Below are 19,899 nucleotides of genomic sequence, written 5' to 3'. Positions count from 1 at the left end.
TACCACTGACCCCTAACCCTGACCCAACCCTACCACTGACCCCTAACCCTGAACCCTAACCCTGACCCTATTCTTAATCCTAACCCAACCTTAGCATTGACCCCTAACCCTGACCCCAACCCCTACCCCAACGCTACCCCTGACCCTTAACCCAACCTTAGCACGGACCCCTAACCCTGACCCCTAACTCTAACCCAACCCTACCACTGACCCCTAACCCCGACCCTCTTCCTAACCCCTAACCCAACCCTAGCACTGACCCCTAACCCTGACCCAACCCTACCACTGACCCCTAACCCTGACCCTATTCTTAATCCTAACCCAACCTTAGCATTGACCCCTAACCCTGACCCCTAACCCCTAACCCCTACCCCAACCCTACCCCTGACCCCTAACCCTGACCCCTAACCCTATTCCTAACCCTAACCCAACCCTACCACTGACCCCTAACCCTGACCCTATTCCTAACTCTGACCCTGACCCCTAACCCAACCCTAGCACTGACCCCTAACTCTAACCCAACCCTACCACTGACTCCTAACCCTGGCCTATTCTTAATCCTAACCCAACCCTACCCCTGACCCCTAACCCCTACCCCAACCCTACCCCTGACCCCTAACCCTGACCCCTAACCCTATTCCTAACCCTAACCCAACCCTACCACTGACCCCTAACCCTGACCCTATTCCTAACCCTAACCCTGACCCCTAACCCAACCCTAGCACTGACCCCTAACCCTAACCCAACCCTACCACTAACCCCTAACCCTGACCCTATTCTTAATCCTAACCCAACCTTAGCATTGACCCCTAACCCTGCCCCCTAACCCCTACCCCAACCCTACCCCTGACCCCTACCCCTATTCCTAACCCTAACCCAACCCTACCACTGACCCTAACCCCGACCCTATTCCTAACCCTAACCCTGACCCCTAACCCAACCCTAGCACTGACCCCTAACCCTAACCCAACCCTACCACTGACCCCTGACCCTATTCTTAATCCTAACCCAACCTTAGCATTGACCCCTAACCCTGCCCCCTAACCCTCGCCCAACCCTAGCACTGACCCCAACCCTAACCCTGACCCCTATCCCTAACCCAACCCCAGCACTGACCCCTAACCCTAACCCTACCACTGACCCCTAACCCTGACCCTACCACTGACCCCTAACCCTGACCCTATTCCTAACCCTAACCCTGACCCCTAACCCAACCCTAGCATTGACCCCTAACCCTGACCTTATTCCTAACCCTAACCCCTAATCTACCCCAGCATTGACCCCTAACCCAACCCCTGCCCCCTAACCCCACCCCCCGCAACCCGGGGGTGGGGCTCGGCCCCCTACCGATCCAGGACTCCACCACGTCGGCTTTCCAGTTGAACTGGAGGAAGGCGGAGTTTTCGTCCAGTTTGGCCTTGCGCTGGGAGGCCGCCCTCTCCAGGTCGCCCACTTTGGCGCGCAGGGCGGCCATCTTGGCGGTGATGTTCTCCTCGTGGTGGTTGTTCTGGGGAGGGGAGGGGGGGGGAGGAAATAATAATTAATTATTAATTAATTAATTAATCATTCATTTATTAGGGATTAATTTATTATGGCAACCGGCGCAGGATTTTGCTGGAGGGCTGCCATTGATTTGATTTTCATTACTTTTTTACAATGTGAACTATTTTGACTGTTGTGAACCGCCCTGAGGCTGGGGAGGGCGGGGTATAAATAAAATTTATTATTATTATTATTATTATTATTAATTATTAATTAATTATTATTGATTAATAATTAATTAATAATAAATGGTCCTCGGGGTGGTTGTTCTGGGAGGAGAGGGGGGGGATTTTTAATTAATTAAAAAGGAGGGAGGGAGGGAGGGAGGGAGGGAAGGAAGGAAGGAAGGAAGGAAGGAAAGAAGGAAGGGATAAAAGGAGGAAAGAAGGAAAGGAAGGAAGGAAGGAAGGAGGGAAGGAAGGAGGAGGGAAAAGGAAGGGAGGGAGGGAGGGAGGAGGGAGGAGAGAGGGAAGGAAGGAAAGAAGGAAAGGATAAAGGGAGGAAAGAAGGAAAGGAAGGAAGGAAGGAAGGAAGGAAGGAAGGAAGGAGGGAAGGAAGGAGGAGGGAAAAGGAAGGAAGGGAGGGAGGAGGGAAGGAAAAAAAGAAGGAAGGAAGGAGAGAGAGGGAGAGAGAGAGGAAGGAAGGAAGGAAGGAAGGAGAGAGAGAGGGAGAGAGGAAGGAAGGAAGGAAGGAAGGAAGGAAGGAGAGAGAGAGGGACAGAGGAAGGAAGGAAGGAGAGAGGGAGAGAGGAAGGAAGAAGGGAGGAAGGAAAAGGAAGGGAGGGAGGGAGGGAAGGAAGGAAGGAGGGAAGGAGAGAGAGAGGGAGAGAGGAAGGAAGGAAGGAAGGGAAATAAGGAGGGAGGGAGGGAGGGAGGGAGGGAGGGAGGGAAGGAGGGAAGGAAGGAAGGAAGGAAGGAAGGAAGGAGGGAGGGAAGGAAGGAAGGAGGGAAGGAGAGAGAGAGGGAGAGAGGAAGGAAGGAAGGAGGAAGGAAGGAAGGAAGGAGGAAGGAAGGAAGGAAGGAAGGAAGGAAGGAAGGAGGGAAGGAGAGAGAGAGGGAGAGAGGAAGGAAGGAAGGAGGAAGGAAGGAAGGAAGGAGGAAGGAAGGAAGGAAGGAGGAAGGAAGGAAGGAAGGAAGGAAGGAAGGAAGGAAGGAAGGAAGGAAGGAAGAAGGGAGGAGGGAAGGAAGGAAGGAAAGCAGGAAGGAGGGAGGGAGGGAGGGAGAGCGGAAGGAAGGAAGGAAGGAAGGAAGGAAGGAAGGAAGGAAGGGAAATAAGGAGGGAGGGAGGGAGGGAGGGAGGGAGGGAAGGAGGAAGGAAGGAAGGAAGGAAGGAAGGAAGGAAGGAAGGAAGGAAGGAAGCTCACCTTCTGGATCAGTTCCTGCCCGTTGGCGCAGACGTCGTTGACCCGCTCCTTGTGGACGGCGAAGTCCGTCTCAAAAGCTTCGTGCTTCTTCAGCAGGCCCTGAAATAATAATAATAATAATAATAATAATAATAATAATAATAATAATAGTGGTAGTAGTAGTAATAATAATAATAATAGTAATAGTAGTAGTAATCATCATCATCATCATTATCTGGGGGTCAGGCTAATAATTTTCCCCAGATAATAATAATAATGATGATAATGATGATAATAATAATAATAATAATAATAATAATAATAATAATAATAACAACAACAACAACAACAACAAAACAACAACAGTAGTAGTAGTAGTAGTAATAATAATAATAATAATAATCTGGGGGGTCAGGTTAATAACTCCCCCCAGATCATCCCTGACCCCTCCCTCAATCTGGGTGGGCTCAGGGGTCGCCGGGATCCACCCGATCCCACCGGTCATAGGATCCACCGGTATGTCGGTCATCGGGCTCCATCCGATCCCACCTGTCATAGGATCCACCGGTATGTTGGTCCTCAGGATCCACCCAATTCCACTGGTCATAGGATCCTGTGACCCGTCGGTCATCAGGGTCCACCTGATCCCACCGGTCATAGGATCCACCGGTATGTCGGTCATCAGGATCCACCCAATCCCACTGGTCATAGGATCCAGCAACCCGCCAGTCATCAGGATCCACCCGATCCCACCTGTCGTAGGATCCACCGGTATGTCGGTCATCAGGATCCACCCAATCCCACTGATCATAGGATCCAGCAACCTGCCATTCCTCAGGATCCACCCCGATCCCACTGGTCATAGGATCCACCAATCCGTCAGCCATCAGGGTTCACCCAATCCCACTGGTCATAGGATCCAGCGACCCACCAGTCCTCGGGATCCACCCGATCCCACCGGCCACAGGATCCGCCGATGCGCCAGTCATCAGACCCTCCCATCCCACCCGTCATAGGATCCACCGGTCCTCGAGATCTACCCGATCCTACCAGTCACAGGAGCCACCGAGCCCACTTCCCATAGAATCCGCGGTCCGTGGGCCATCGGGATCTACCCGGTCCGTCTGTCGTGGGATCCGCGGGATCCGCTCACCTGGATGGCGGCCAGGGTGTCGCCGTAATCCTCACTGGCCACTAAGGTCATCTTCTCGTTGATCCAGGCTTCCTCTTCTTCCACATTGGCCACGAACTGCTGGTACTCCAGGGATTCCTCCAGCCGCTGGCCCCTGAGGGAGATCGAAAACGGGATCCGCTTCAAATCCGGATCCGAGCTTCTAGCCTTGGAGCCCGAGATCCTTTTGCGGATTCCACCCCTCCCTTCTATTCTTCTCTGTCCAGATCCCTTCTGTGAACCTCCTGTCCTCCGTTGAGATCCCTTCTGCGATCCTAGCCTGCTATCCTCCGTTAAGATCCCTTCTACGATCCTATCCTTCCCTGTCGAGATCTCTTCTGATCCTATCTCCTGCTTGCCTCCGTTGAGATCTCTTCTAGGATCCTATCTCCTTCTCCGTCAAGATCCCTTCTCCAATCCTCCTATCATCTGTCGAGATCCCTTCTACGATCCTATATTATCCTAGTAGATCACTTCCAAAATCCTATCCTTCCTTGAGATCCCTTCTACGATCCTAACCCCTTCTATCCTTCTCCGTCAAGATCCCTGCTACAATCCTATCATCTGTCGAGATCCCTTCTATGATCCTCCTATCCTCCATTGAGATCCCTTCTACGATCCGATCACCTTTCCTCCGTCAAGATCCCATCTATTATCTCCTACCCTCCGTTGAGATCCCATCTATTATCTCCTTCTACCCTCCGTCGAGATCCTTTCTGTGATCCTATCACCTGCTTTCCTACGTCAAGATCTCTTATAAGGTCCTATCTGATTCTATCCTTCTCTGTCAAGATCCCTTCTACGATTCTATATTCTCCTAGTAGATCCCTTCCAAAATCCTATCCTTCCTTGAGATCCCTTCTACGATCCAATACCCTTCTATCCTTCTCTGTCAAGTTCCCTTCTACAATCCTGTCAAGATCCCTTCTGCAATTCTATCCTGTTGAGATCCCTTCTACGATCCTATCTCCTCCTATGAGATCCCTTCTACAATCCTATGCTCCGTCGAGATCCCTTCTACGATCCTGTCTCCTCCCTCGAGATCCCTTCCACACTCCTGTCTCCTCCTATGAGATCCCTTCTACAATCCTCCTATCCTCCATCAAGATCCCTTCTACGATCCTATCCCCTTCTATCCGTCTCCATCAAGATCCCTTCTACGATCCTATCTCCTCCTATTAGATCCCTTCCACTCCTATCCTCCATCAAGATCCCTTCTATGATCCTATCTCCTTCTATCCTTCTCCGTCAAGATCCCTTCTATGATCCTATCTCCTATCCTTCTCCGTCAAGATCCCTTCTATGATCCTGTCCCCTTCTAGATCCCTTCTACGATCCTATCCTCTGTCAAGATCCCTTCTACAATCCTATCCCCTTCTACCCTTCTCTGTCAAGATCCCTTCTGCGATCCTATCTCCTTCTATCCTTCTCCGTCAAGATCCCTTCTACAATCCGATCTCCTCCTATGAGATCCCTTCTGCAATCCTACCATCTGTCAAGATCCCTTCTACAATTCCAGCTCCTCCTACGAGATCCCTTCTGCAATCCTATCCTCTGTCGAGATCCCTTTTACAATCCGATCACCTTCTATCCTCCGTCAAGATCCCTTCTATGATCCTAGCTCCTCTTATGAGATCCCTTCTACGATCCAATCCCCTTCTATCCTTCTCCGTCAAGATCCCTTCTATAATCCTCCTATCCTCCATCGAGATCCCTTCTACGATCCTATCTCCTCCGATCCTCCCTCAAGATCCCTTCTATCATGCTATCTCTTCCTATGAGATCCCTGCTACAATCCTATCCTCCCTCGAGATCCCTTCTATGATCCTATCTCCTCCAATCCTCCCTCAAGATCCCTTCTATGATGCTATCTCCTCCTATGAGATCCCTGCTACAATCCTATCCTCCCTCGAGATCCCTTCTATGATCCTATCTCCTCCGATCCTCCCTCAAGATCCCTTCTATGATGCTATCTCCTCCTATTAGATCCCCTTCTACAATCCTCTCCTCCCTCGAGATCCCTTCTTTGATCCTCATTCTATCCTTTCGAGATCTCTTCTACGATCCTCATTCTATCCTTTCGAGATCCCTTCTACGATGCTAGCTGCTCCTATCCTCTGTCCAGATGCCTTCTACGATCCCATCTTCTCCTATGAGATCCCTTCTACAATCCTATCCTTCATTGAGATCCCTTCGACAATCCTACCTCCTTCTATCCTTCTGTTGAGATCCCTTATACCATCCTATCACCTCCTATGAGATCCCTTCTATTATCCTATCCCCTTCTATCCTTCTCCGTCAAGATCTCTTCTACAATCCTATCCTTTGTCAAGATCCCTTCTACTATCCTATCTCCTCCTATTAGATCCCTTCTGTGATCCCATCTCCTCCGATCAGATCCCTTCTACAATCCTATCCACTGAGATCCCTTCTACGATCCTAGCTCCTCCTATGAGATCCCTTCTACAATCCTATCTCCTATCCTCCATTGAGATCCCTTCTACAATCCTGTTCCCTCCAATGAGATCCCTTCTACGATCCTATCTCCTCCTATGAGATCCTTTCTACAATCCTATATTCTCCTATGAGATCCCTTCTATCCTCCCTCGAGATCCTTTCTACAATCCTATATTCTCCTATGAGATCCCTTCTATCCTCCCTCGAGATCCCTTGTACGATCCTATTCCCTCCTATGAGATCCCTTCTACGATCCTATCTCCTCCTATGAGATCCTTTCTACAATCCTATATTCTCCTATGAGATCCCTTCTATCCTCGAGATCCCTTCTACAATCCTATATTCTATGAGATCCCTTCTATCCTCCCTTGAGATCGCTTGTACGATCCTATCTCCTCCTATCCTCCCTCGAGATCCCTTCTATGATCCTATCTCCTCCTATGAGGTCCCTTCTACAATCCTATCCTCCTTCGAGATCCCTCCTATCCTCCCTCAAGATCCCTTCTATAGTCCTGTCTCTTATCCATCAGGATCCCTTCTACAATCCTCCGTCAAGATCCCTTGTACGATCCTCATTCTATCCTGTTGAGATCCCTTCTACGATCCTATCCCCTTCTATCCTCCGTCGAGATCCCTTCTATAGTCCTACCTCTTATCCATCAAGATCCCTTCTACAACCCTCCATTGAGATCCCTTCTACGATCCTATTCCCTCCTATGAGATCCCTTCTACGATCCTATCCCCTCCTATCCTCCATCGAGATCCCTTCTACGATCCTATCTCTTCCTATGAGATCCTTCTACAATCCTATATTCTCCTATGAGATCCCTTCTAGAATCCTATCTCCTCCCATGAGATCCCTTCTATGGTCCTATCTCCCCTCTCCTCCCTCGAGATCCCTTCTACAATCCTTTCTCCTATGAGATCCCTTCTATCCTCCCCGATATCCCTTATACGATCCTATCACCTCATATGAGATCCCTTCTATCCTCCCTCGAGATCCCTTCTACAATCCTTTCTCCTCCTATGAGATCCCTTCTATCCTCCCACGAGATCCCTTCTATGGTCCTATCTCCCCCTCTCCTCCCTCGAGATCCCTTCTACAATCCTTTCTCCTATGAGATCCCTTCTATCCTCCCCGATATCCCTTATACGATCCTATCACCTCCTATGAGATCCCTTCTATCCTCCCTCGAGATCCCTTCTACAATCCTTTCTCCCCCTCTCCTCCCTCAAGATCCCTTCTATGATCCTATCTCCTCCTATGAGATCCCTTCTATCCTCCCCCGAGATCCCTTCTATGATCCTATCCTCCCCCGAGATCCCTTCTACGGGCCGCGGCCGGAAGCTCAGATCCCCGCCAGGAAACCGGATCCATTCCTTACCGGGCGGCGGCCAGCCTCTTGAGCTCCTGCCAGTGATCCACAAAGTGAGCCAGTCTCTGCTGGATCTCCTCCTTGCCAATGGTGTTGTCATCAGAGAGCTTCTTCCCAGTGTCCAGAACGCCCTGGAAAATTATTATTATTATTATTATTATTATTATTATTATTATTATTATATTATTATTATTATTATTATTAATTGCTTAATTATTTGATTATTATTCAATAATTCAACAATTATTATTGAATAATTGAATGATTCAATCATTGAAGAAGTGGATAAGTGAACAAGAAGTGAACAATTATTGAATTAATCACTTATTCAATGATTGAATTATTCTTATTATTGATACTTATTGCTTAATTATTCGATTATTATTCAACGATTCAACAATTCTTATTGAATGATTGATTCAATCATTGAAGAAGTGAAGAAGTGAACAAGAAGTGAACAATTATTGAATTAATCACTTATTGAATAAGTGCTTAATTGATTAATTGATTAATTATTGAATTATTCACTTCTTCAATGATTGAATCATTCAATTATTCAATAATAATGATGGAATATTTGAATAATAATTGAATAATAATCGAATAATTAAGCATAATCGAATCGAATAATTCTTATTCAATTACTGAATCGAATTATTGAAGAATTATTGAATTATTATTATTATTAATACTTGTTGCTTAATTATTCGATTATTATTCAACGATTCAACAATTATTACTGAATAATTGAATGATTCAATCATTGAAGAAGTGAAGAAGTGAACAAGAAGTGAACAATTATTGAATTAATCACTTATTCAATGATTGAATCATTCAATTATTCAATAATAATGATTATTGACACCTGGTAGGAGGGCGTTACATAGGGCGGGCACCACTACCGAGAAAGGGATCCAACCCGAGGACTCGAACCCGGAAGGGATCTGGAACCAAGTGGATCCTTCCCGTTCCCGGACCGGATCTCCAAGGCAGACGTCACCACAGCTGGGAATCCGAGAATCGGCGAGGGAGGAGCGGATCCGTTGGGAATCCTGCAATGGGATCCACTGGATCACCAGGATCCACTGGATCCGGGGATCCGCTTCGACCCACCTGGATGGCCGGTTCGTGGGCGGCCAACTCGGCCTCCAGCCGCTTGTGTTTCTTCCGCAGGTTTTGGACGCCGGTCAGATCCCGGCCGTAATCCTCCGAGCTGACAAGTAGCTTCTTCTCCCTGGGGAAAATCGGGGAAATAATAATAATAATATTAATATTAATAATATGATTAATAAGAACGATACAAAATTATTATACGAAATTAGACAAAAGGATGCCCAGTGCTTAATAATAATAATAATAATAATAATAATAATAATAATAATAATAATAAATGAAATTATTATATGATTATTATACAAAAAGATTGGGATGCCGAGTGCTAAATAATAACAATAATAATAATGATAATGATAATGATAATAATAATAGTAATAATAATAGTATGAAATTATTATACAAAAAAGATCAGGATGCCAAGTAATAAATAATAACAATAATTATTATTTGATTATTGTACAAAAAGATCAGATTGTCCAGAGCCAATAATAATAATAATAATAATAATAATAATAATAATAATAATAATAATAAATGAAATTATTATATCATTATACAAAAAGATACAATAATCCCCCCAAGGACCTACTTGATCCAGGATTTCTCGTCGTCCAGGATTAGTTTTAGGGTTAGGCTTTACGATCAGGTTTCGGGTTCAGTTTGTAGGTTAGGCTTTGGGATCCCGCGATCCGCCCCTGCCCTCCCAAGAGACCTACTTGATCCAGGATTACTTGTCGTCCAGGATTAGTTTTAGGGTTAAGCTTTAGGATCAGGTTTCGGGTTCAGTTTGTAGGTTAGGCTTTGGGATCCCGCGATCCGCCCCACCCTCCCAAGAGACCTATTTGATCCAGGATTCCTTGTCGTCCAGGATTAGTTTTAGGATCAGGTTTCGGGTTCAGTTTGTAGGTTAGGCTTTGGGATCCCGCGATCCGCCCCACCCTCCCAATAGACCTACTTGATCCAGGATTACTTGTCATCCAGAATTAGTTTTAGGATCAGGTTTCGGGTTCAGTTTGTAGGTTAGGCTTTGGGATCCCGCAATCCGCCCCCGCCCTCCCAAGAGACCTACTTGATCCAGGATTACTTGTCGTCCAGGATTAGTTTTAGGATCAGGTTTCGGGTTAAGTTTGTAGGTTAGGCTTTGGGATCCCGCGATCCGCCCCACCCTCCCAAGAGACCTACTTGATCCAGGATTCCTCGTCGCCCAGGATTAGTTTTAGGGTCAGGCTTAGGGTTCAGTTTGTAGGTTAGGCTTTGGGATCCCGCGATCCGCCCCACCCTCCCAAGAGACCTACTTGATCCAGGAATCCTCATCGTCCAGGATTAGTTTTAGGGTCAGGCTTAGGGTTAGGTTTGTAGGTTAGGCTTTGGGATCCTGCGATCTGCCCCCACCCTCCCAAAGGACCTACTTGATCCAGGATTCCTCGTCGTCCAGGATTAGTTTTAGGGTCAGGTTTCGGGTTCAGTTTGTAGGTTAGGCTTTGGGATCCCGGCGATCCGCCCCCGCCTTCCCCCCGCAAGGGACCTACTTGATCCAGGATTCCTCGTCGTCCATATCCCGGAAGAACTGGTGGAGGCGGTGGGATTCGTTCAGCTTGGCCCGCCGGGCGGCCGCCATGGCGGTGATCCGCTGGAATCTCCCGTTGACCGTCTCCCGCTTCTCCTTGACCTGGGAGGTGTCAAAGGCGCTGCTGGTCATCAGGCTGTCGGCCTGGAGGTTGAGATCCTTCAGGCGATCCTGCGGACGGGCGGGAGGGCGAAGGGTTAAGATTATAAGATAATAATAAATAAGATCCAAGAAAAGAAATCCAAAATAACAATCAATTAAAATCGACATCAAACGAACATGAAATCCAAACGAAGAATGAAATCCAAAATTAAATTAAAATAAATATAAAATAAAAATAAAATAAACATGAAATCCAAAGTAAAAATTAAATCTACAAATTTAATTCAATTTAATAAATCAGATCCAAGAAAAATAAATCCAAAATAACAATCAAATAAAATTGACATCAAACGAACATGAAATCCAAACGAAGAATGAAATCCAAAATTAAATTAAAATAAATATAAAATAAAAATAAAATAAACATGAAATCCAAAGTAAAAATGAAATCGACAATTTAATTAAATTTAATAAATCAGATCCAAGAAAAGAAATCCAAAATAACAATCAATTAAAATCGACATCAAACGAACATGAAATCCAAACGAAGAATGAAATCCAAAATTAAATGAAAATAAAATAAATATAAAATAAGAATAAAATAAACATGAAATCCAAAGTAAAAATGAAATCGACAATTTAATTCAATTTAATAAATCAGATCCAAGAAAAGAAATCCAAAATAACAATCAATTAAAATCGACATCAAACGAACATGAAATCCAAACTAAGAATGAAATCCAAAATTAAATTAAAATAAATATAAAATAAAAATAAAATAAACATGAAATCCAAAGTAAAAATGAAATCTACAAATTTAATTCAATTTAATAAATCAGATCCAAGAAAATAAATCCAAAATAACAATCAATTAAAATCGACATCAAACGAACATGAAATCCAAACTAAAAATGAAATCCAAAATTAAATTAAAATAAAATAAATATAAAATAAAAATGAAATAAACATGAAATCCAAAGTAAAAATGAAATCTACAATTTAATTCAATTTAATAAATAAGATCCTTGAAAATAAATCCAAAATAACAATCGATTAAAATCGACATCAAATGAACATGAAATCCAAACGAAAAATGAAATCCAAAATTAAATTAAAATAAAATAAAAATAAAATAAAAATAAAATAAACATGAAATCCAAAGTAAAAATGAAATCGACAATTTAATTCAATTTAATAAATCAGATCCAAGAAAAGAAATCCAAGATAACAATCAAATAAAATCGAAATCAAATGAACATGAAATCCAAACTAAAAATGAAATCCAAAATTAAATGAAAATAAAATAAATATAAAATAAAAATAAAATAAACATGAAATCCAAACTAAAAATGAAATCCAAAATTAAATGAAAATAAAATAAATATAAAATAAAAATGAAATAAACATGAAATCCAAAGTAAAAATGAAATCTACAATTTAATTAAATTTAATAAATCAGATCCAAGAAAAGAAATCCAAAATAACAATCAATTAAAATCGACATCAAACGAACATGAAATCCAAACGAAGAATGAAATCCAAAATTAAATTAAAATAAAAAAATTAAAAAAAAATAAAATAAACATGAAATCCAAAGTAAAAATGAAATCTACAATTTAATTAAATTTAATAAATCAGATCCAAGAAAAGAAATCCAAAATAACAATCAATTAAAATCGACATCAAACGAACATGAAATCCAAACGAAGAATGAAATCCAAAATTAAATGAAAATAAAATAAATATAAAATAAAAATGAAATAAACATTAAATCCAAAGTAAAAATGAAATCTACAATTTAATTAAATTTAATAAATCAGATCCAAGAAAAGAAATCCAAAATAACAATCAATTAAAATCGACATCAAACGAACATGAAATCCAAACGAAGAATGAAATCCAAAATTAAATTAAAATAAAATAAATATAAAATAAAAATAAGATAAACATGAAATCCAAAGTAAAAATGAAATCTACAATTTAATTAAATTTAATAAATCAGATCCAAGAAAAGAAATCCAAAATAACAATCGATTAAAATCGACATCAAACGAACATGAAATCCAAACTAAAAATGAAATCCAAAATTAAATGAAAATAAAATAAATATAAAATAAACATGAAATAAACATGAAATCCAAAGTAAAAATGAAATCCAAAATTAAAATAAAATAAAATAAATATAAAATAAAAATGAAACAAACATGAAATCCAAAGTAAAAATGAAATCTACAATTTAATTAAATTTAATAAATCAGATCCAAGAAAAGAAATCCAAAATAACAATCGATTAAAATCGACATCAAATGAACATGAAATCCAAACTAAGAACGAAATCTAAAATGAAAATAAAATGAAATAAACAATAAATCCAAAAGAAAAACGAAAGAAAAACGAAATCCAAAATAAAATAAGATAAACATGAAATCCAAAGTAAAAATGAAATCTGCAATTTAATTAAATTTAATTTTCATCTAATGAGACAGCGAAGGGTTAAACAAGAAGACACTAGATCGTTAAATCCAAACTCAAAACGAAATCTAAAATAAAAATCAAATAAAATTAATATAAAATAAAAATAAAATAAACATTAAATGAAATGAAATTTTAAAATGAAGATTTTGATTCCGTTTCTAATCATAAAATAAGATTTCTCTTTCTGGAAATTTAGCACTATTTTAAAATTAAGATTTTGATTCCATTTCTAATTTTAAAATAAGATTTCTCTTTCTGGAAATTTAACACTATTTTAAAATTAAGATTTTGATTCCGTTTCTAATTTTAAAATTAGATTTCTGTTTCCGGAAATTTGGCACTATTTTAAAATTAAGATTTTGATTGCGTTTCTCATTTTAAAATAAGATTTCTCTTTCTGGAAATTTAGCACTATTTTAAAATTAAGATTTTGCACTATTTTAATTTAGCACTGTTTTAAAATTAAGATTTTGATTCCGTTTCTGATTTTAAAATAAGATTTCTGTTTCCAGAAATTTGGCACTATTTTAAAATTAAGATTTTGATTCCGTTTCTAATTTTAAAATTAGATTTCTCTTTCTGGAAATTTTGCACTATTTTAAAATTAAGATTTTGATTCCGTTTCTCATTATAAAATAAGATTTCTGTTTCTGGAAATTTAGCACTATTTTAAAATTAAGATTTTGATTCCATTTCTAATTAGAAAATAAGATTTCTGTTTCCGGAAATATAGCACTATTTTAAAATTAAGATTTTGATTCCGTTTCTGATTTTAAAATAAGATTTCTGTTTCTGGAAATTTGGCACTATTTTAAAATTAAGATTTTGCACTATTTTAATTTAGCACTATTTTAAAATTAAGATTTTGATTCCGTTTCTAATTTTAAAATAAGATTTCTGTTTCCGGAAATTTGGCACTATTTTAAAATTAAGATTTTGATTCCGTTTCTGATTTTAAAATAAGATTTCTGTTTCCGGAAATTTGGCACTATTTTAAAATTAAGATTTTGATTCCGTTTCTAATTATAAAATAAGATTTCTGTTTCTGGAAATTTGGCACTATTTTAAAATTAAGATTTTGCACTATTTTAATTTAGCACTATTTTAAAATTAAGATTTTGATTCCGTTTCTCATTTTAAAATTAGATTTCTCTTTCTGGAAATTTGGCACTATTTTAAAATTAAGATTTTGCACTATTTTAATTTAGCACTATTTTAAAATTAAGATTTTGATTCCGTTTCTAATTTTAAAATTAGATTTCTCTTTCTGGAAATTTGGCACTATTTTAAAATTAAGATTTTGCACTATTTTAATTTAGCACTGTTTTAAAATTAAGATTTTGATTCCGTTTCTAATTTTAAAATGAATATTTCTGTTTCCGGAAATTTAGCACTATTTTAAAATTAAGATTTTGATTCCGTTTCTAATTAGAAAATAAGATTTCTGTTTCTGGAAATTTAGCACCATTTTAAAATTAAGATTTTGATTCCGTTTCTGATTTTAAAATAAGATTTCTGTTTCTGGAAATTTGGCACTATTTTAAAATTAAGATTTTGATTCCGTTTCTAATTTTAAAATTAGATTTCTCTTTCTGGAAATTTGGCACTATTTTAAAATTAAGATTTTGCACTATTTTAATTTAGCACTATTTTAAAATTAAGATTTTGATTCCGTTTCTAATTTTAAAATAAGATTTCTCTTTCTGGAAATTTAGCACTATTTTAAAATTAAGATTTTGATTCCGTTTCTAATTATAAAATAAGATTTCTGTTTCCGGAAATTTAGCACTATTTTAAAATTAAGATTTTGATTCCGTTTCTAATTATAAAATAAGATTTCTCTTCCTGGAAATTTAGCACCATTTTAAAATTAAGATTTTGATTCCGTTTCTAATTTTAAAATTAGATTTCTGTTTCTGGAAATTTGGCACTATTTTAAAATTAAGATTTTGCACTATTTTAATTTAGCACTATTTTAAAATTAAGATTTTGATTCCGTTTCTAATTTTAAAATAAGATTTCTGTTTCCGGAAATTTGGCACTATTTTAAAATTAAGATTTTGATTCCGTTTCTGATTTTAAAATAAGATTTCTGTTTCCGGAAATTTGGCACTATTTTAAAATTAAGATTTTGATTCCGTTTCTAATTATAAAATAAGATTTCTGTTTCTGGAAATTTGGCACTATTTTAAAATTAAGATTTTGCACTATTTTAATTTAGCACTATTTTAAAATTAAGATTTTGATTCCGTTTCTCATTTTAAAATTAGATTTCTCTTTCTGGAAATTTGGCACTATTTTAAAATTAAGATTTTGCACTATTTTAATTTAGCACTATTTTAAAATTAAGATTTTGATTCCGTTTCTAATTTTAAAATTAGATTTCTCTTTCTGGAAATTTGGCACTATTTTAAAATTAAGATTTTGCACTATTTTAATTTAGCACTGTTTTAAAATTAAGATTTTGATTCCGTTTCTAATTTTAAAATGAATATTTCTGTTTCCGGAAATTTAGCACTATTTTAAAATTAAGATTTTGATTCCGTTTCTAATTAGAAAATAAGATTTCTGTTTCTGGAAATTTAGCACCATTTTAAAATTAAGATTTTGATTCCGTTTCTGATTTTAAAATAAGATTTCTGTTTCTGGAAATTTGGCACTATTTTAAAATTAAGATTTTGATTCCGTTTCTAATTTTAAAATTAGATTTCTCTTTCTGGAAATTTGGCACTATTTTAAAATTAAGATTTTGCACTATTTTAATTTAGCACTATTTTAAAATTAAGATTTTGATTCCGTTTCTAATTTTAAAATAAGATTTCTCTTTCTGGAAATTTAGCACTATTTTAAAATTAAGATTTTGATTCCGTTTCTAATTATAAAATAAGATTTCTGTTTCCGGAAATTTAGCACTATTTTAAAATTAAGATTTTGATTCCGTTTCTAATTATAAAATAAGATTTCTCTTCCTGGAAATTTAGCACCATTTTAAAATTAAGATTTTGATTCCGTTTCTAATTTTAAAATAAGATTTCTGTTTCCGGAAATTTAGCACTATTTTAAAATTAAGATTTTGATTCCGTTTCTAATTTTAAAATTAGATTTCTGTTTCTGGAAATTTAGCACTATTTTAAAATTAAGATTTTGATTCCGTTTCTAATTAGAAAATAAGATTTCTGTTTCCGGAAATTTGGCACTATTTTAAAATTAAGATTTTGATTCCGTTTCTCATTTTAAAATTAGATTTCTGTTTCTGGAAATTTGGCACTATTTTAAAATTAAGATTTTGATTCCGTTTCTGATTTAAAATAAGATTTCTGTTTCCGGAAATTTAGCACTATTTTAAAATTAAGATTTTGATTCCGTTTCTCATTTTAAAATAAGATTTCTCTTTCTGGAAATTTGGCACTATTTTAAAATTAAGATTTTGATTGCGTTTCTGATTTTAAAATAATATTTCTGTTTCTGAAAATGCTGCACTATTTTAAAATTAAGATTTTGATTCCGTTTCTGATTTTAAAATAAGATTTCTGTTTCCGGAAATTTGGCACTATTTTAAAATTAAGATTTTGCACTATTTTAATTTAGCACTATTTTAAAATTAAGATTTTGATTCCGTTTCTAATTTTAAAATAAGATTTCTATTTCTGAAAATGCTGCACTATTTTAAAATTAAGATTTTGATTCCGTTTCTAATTATAAAATAAGATTTCTGTTTCCGGAAATTTGGCACTATTTTAAAATTAAGATTTTGATTCCGTTTCTGATTTTAAAATAAGATTTCTGTTTCTGGAAATTTGGCACCATTTTAAAATTAAGATTTTGATTCCGTTTCTGATTATAAAATAAGATTTCTGTTTCTGGAAATTTTGCACCATTTTAAAATTAAGATTTTGATTCCGTTTCTAATTTTAAAATAAGATTTCTGTTTCCGGAAATTTGGCACTATTTTAAAATTAAGATTTTGATTCCGTTTCTGATTTTAAAATAAGATTTCTGTTTCCGGAAATTTGGCACTATTTTAAAATTAAGATTTTGATTCCGTTTCTGATTTTAAAATAAGATTTCTGTTTCCGGAAATTTAGCACTATTTTAAAATTAAGATTTTGATTCCGTTTCTCATTTTAAAATAAGATTTCTGTTTCTGGAAATTTGGCACTATTTTAAAATTAAGATTTTGCACTATTTTAATTTAGCACTATTTTAAAATTAAGATTTTGATTCCGTTTCTAATTTTAAAATTAGATTTCTGTTTCTGGAAATTTGGCACTATTTTAAAATTAAGATTTTGCACTATTTTAATTTAGCACTATTTTAAAATTAAGATTTTGATTCCGTTTCTCATTTTAAAATAAGATTTCTCTTTCTGGAAATTTGGCACTATTTTAAAATTAAGATTTTGATTGCGTTTCTGATTTTAAAATAATATTTCTGTTTCTGAAAATGCTGCACTATTTTAAAATTAAGATTTTGATTCCGTTTCTCATTTTAAAATTAGATTTCTGTTTCTGGAAGTTTGGCACTATTTTAAAATTAAGATTTTGATTCCGTTTCTAATTATAAAATAAGATTTCTGTTTCTGGAAATTTAGCACTATTTTAAAATTAAGATTTTGATTCCGTTTCTAATTTTAAAATTAGATTTCTGTTTCTGGAAATTTGGCACCATTTTAAAATTAAGATTTTGATTCCGTTTCTAATTTTAAAATTAGATTTCTGTTTCCGGAAATTTGGCACTATTTTAAAATTAAGATTTTGATTCCGTTTCTCATTTTAAAATAATATTTCTGTTTCCGGAAATTTGGCACTATTTTAAAATTAAGATTTTGCACTATTTTAATTTAGCACTATTTTAAAATTAAGATTTTGATTCCGTTTCTCATTTTAAAATTAGATTTCTCTTTCTGGAAATTTGGCACCATTTTAAAATTAAGATTTTGATTCCGTTTCTAATTTTAAAATAAGATTTCTGTTTCTGGAAATTTGGCACCATTTTAAAATTAAGATTTTGATTCCGTTTCTAATTTTAAAATTAGATTTCTGTTTCCGGAAATTTGGCACTATTTTAAAATTAAGATTTTGATTCCATTTCTGATTTTAAAATAAGATTTCTGTTTCCGGAAATTTAGCACTATTTAAAAATTAAGATTTTGCACTATTTTAATTTAGCACTATTTTAAAATTAAGATTTTAATTCCGTTTCTGATTATAAAATAAGATTTCTCTTTCTGGAAATTTAGCACTATTTTAAAATTAAGATTTTGATTCCGTTTCTGGAAATTTTGCACCTAACGTTTCTTGGAAGAAGTTATTTCCTATGGAATATTATTATTTCTATTCCGTTTCGGAACAAATGGCACCTAAGATTCCGCCCAGAAAGATCTGGATGCCCAGCGCTAATAATAATAATAATAATAATAATAATAATAATAATAATAATAATAATAATGTACCTCATGGGCCGAAATATCGGCTTCCAGCAGCTGGTGTTTCTTCAGAAGGTTATTAACGGACGCCAGGTCTTTCCCATAATCCTCAGAGGCGAGCAGCGCTTCCACCTGGGGGAATAATAATTAGAATAATAATAATAATAATAATAATAATAATAATAATAAAAAAAGTTATTTACTTGATTCTGCCCACGCACCCATTTCCCCCAGCCTGAGATAAATTCAATTATTAATAATAATACTACTAATAATAATTTATTCTTCTCACACACACCCGTATTCCCCAGCCAGAGAAAAATTCCAATAATAATAATAATAATAATAATGGTTATCTACTCGATTCTCCCCATTTTCTCCCACCCCGAGATAAATAATATAATATAATATAATATAATATAATATAATATAATAATATAATATAATATAATATAATTAATATAATATAATATAATTAGATATTATAATACATTATACTATATTATAATAAAATACCATATATATATGATAATATATTATATTATTATATTATATATTTATATATTTTATTAAATATTAAGTTATATTAAATAAAGAATCAATTTTATTAGTGATAATCATTAATATGAATATTAATAATGGTTCTCTACTCGATTCTGCTCACCCTTCCCACCTCCCCCAGCCCGAGATAAATTCAATTAATACTAATAATGCTAAGAATAATGGTATTAATGGTATGAATGGTATGAATGGAATTTCTTGATTCCGCCCACCCACACCATTAATATTAATAATTAATAATATTAATAATAGTGATTCTACCTACCTCTGAAAGCCAGAAGTCAAAGTCTTTGATCCCGGTGTTGAAATTCTGCTGCTTATTGGCTTCTTTCAGACGGTGACTCTTCTCGGCCGACTTCTGAACGAGGAACTGCCATTGGTCAGCCAGGGCGGCCAATCGGGCCTGGAGGAGGGAGGGAGGGAGGGAGGAGAAGGGGATTGGTTGAGGGAAAGGGAATCTCTCTCGCCCCATAGCTGCCCCATAGCTGCCGTTTCCCCCCTTTTAAAAGGGAAATTCCCTTATTTATTAATTAACTAATTAATTAATCAATCAATCTTTATCCATTGATTGATTATCGACGATCTATGAGCCTGAACTGAAATGAAATGAAATCAAAGTATTTCCAATGTCATCCCCTCCGGTTTACAAGTGACGAAGCATCGAAATTTCAATAATAATAATTTTGGAGTGGCCAGATATACAAAACCCCCGAACGCTCCGCCCAGGAAGGAGAAACATCCAATCAGGAGACGCCATTCTCTTCA

The 19,899-nt window shown here is 36.5% G+C and overlaps 1 protein-coding gene across 1 annotated transcript in view; it reads right to left on the bottom strand.

Annotated features, from left to right (window-relative positions):
- The window catches only part of LOC309361257 (spectrin alpha chain, non-erythrocytic 1-like), a 199,058-nt gene that overhangs the window by 55,561 nt on the left and 123,598 nt on the right, over nt 1–19,899 (bottom strand). Inside the window, exons 33-40 of the mRNA XM_081896165.1 lie at nt 19,400–19,537; nt 18,601–18,705; nt 10,534–10,742; nt 9,002–9,122; nt 7,898–8,019; nt 4,038–4,170; nt 2,906–3,004; nt 1,348–1,507 (exon numbers count right to left, since the gene is read on the bottom strand). Coding sequence (XP_081752291.1) covers nt 1,348–1,507; nt 2,906–3,004; nt 4,038–4,170; nt 7,898–8,019; nt 9,002–9,122; nt 10,534–10,742; nt 18,601–18,705; nt 19,400–19,537 — 1,087 coding nt within the window. The remainder of the gene's footprint in view (nt 1–1,347; nt 1,508–2,905; nt 3,005–4,037; nt 4,171–7,897; nt 8,020–9,001; nt 9,123–10,533; nt 10,743–18,600; nt 18,706–19,399; nt 19,538–19,899) is intronic.

The sequence above is a fragment of the Podarcis melisellensis genome (assembly GCF_964234715.1).
Source record: "Podarcis melisellensis genome assembly, chromosome: W".
NCBI classification, from domain to species: Eukaryota; Metazoa; Chordata; class Lepidosauria; order Squamata; family Lacertidae; genus Podarcis; species Podarcis melisellensis.
Note: the sequence above shows the minus strand (reverse complement) of the source record. Positions and strands in the feature narration are given on the sequence as shown.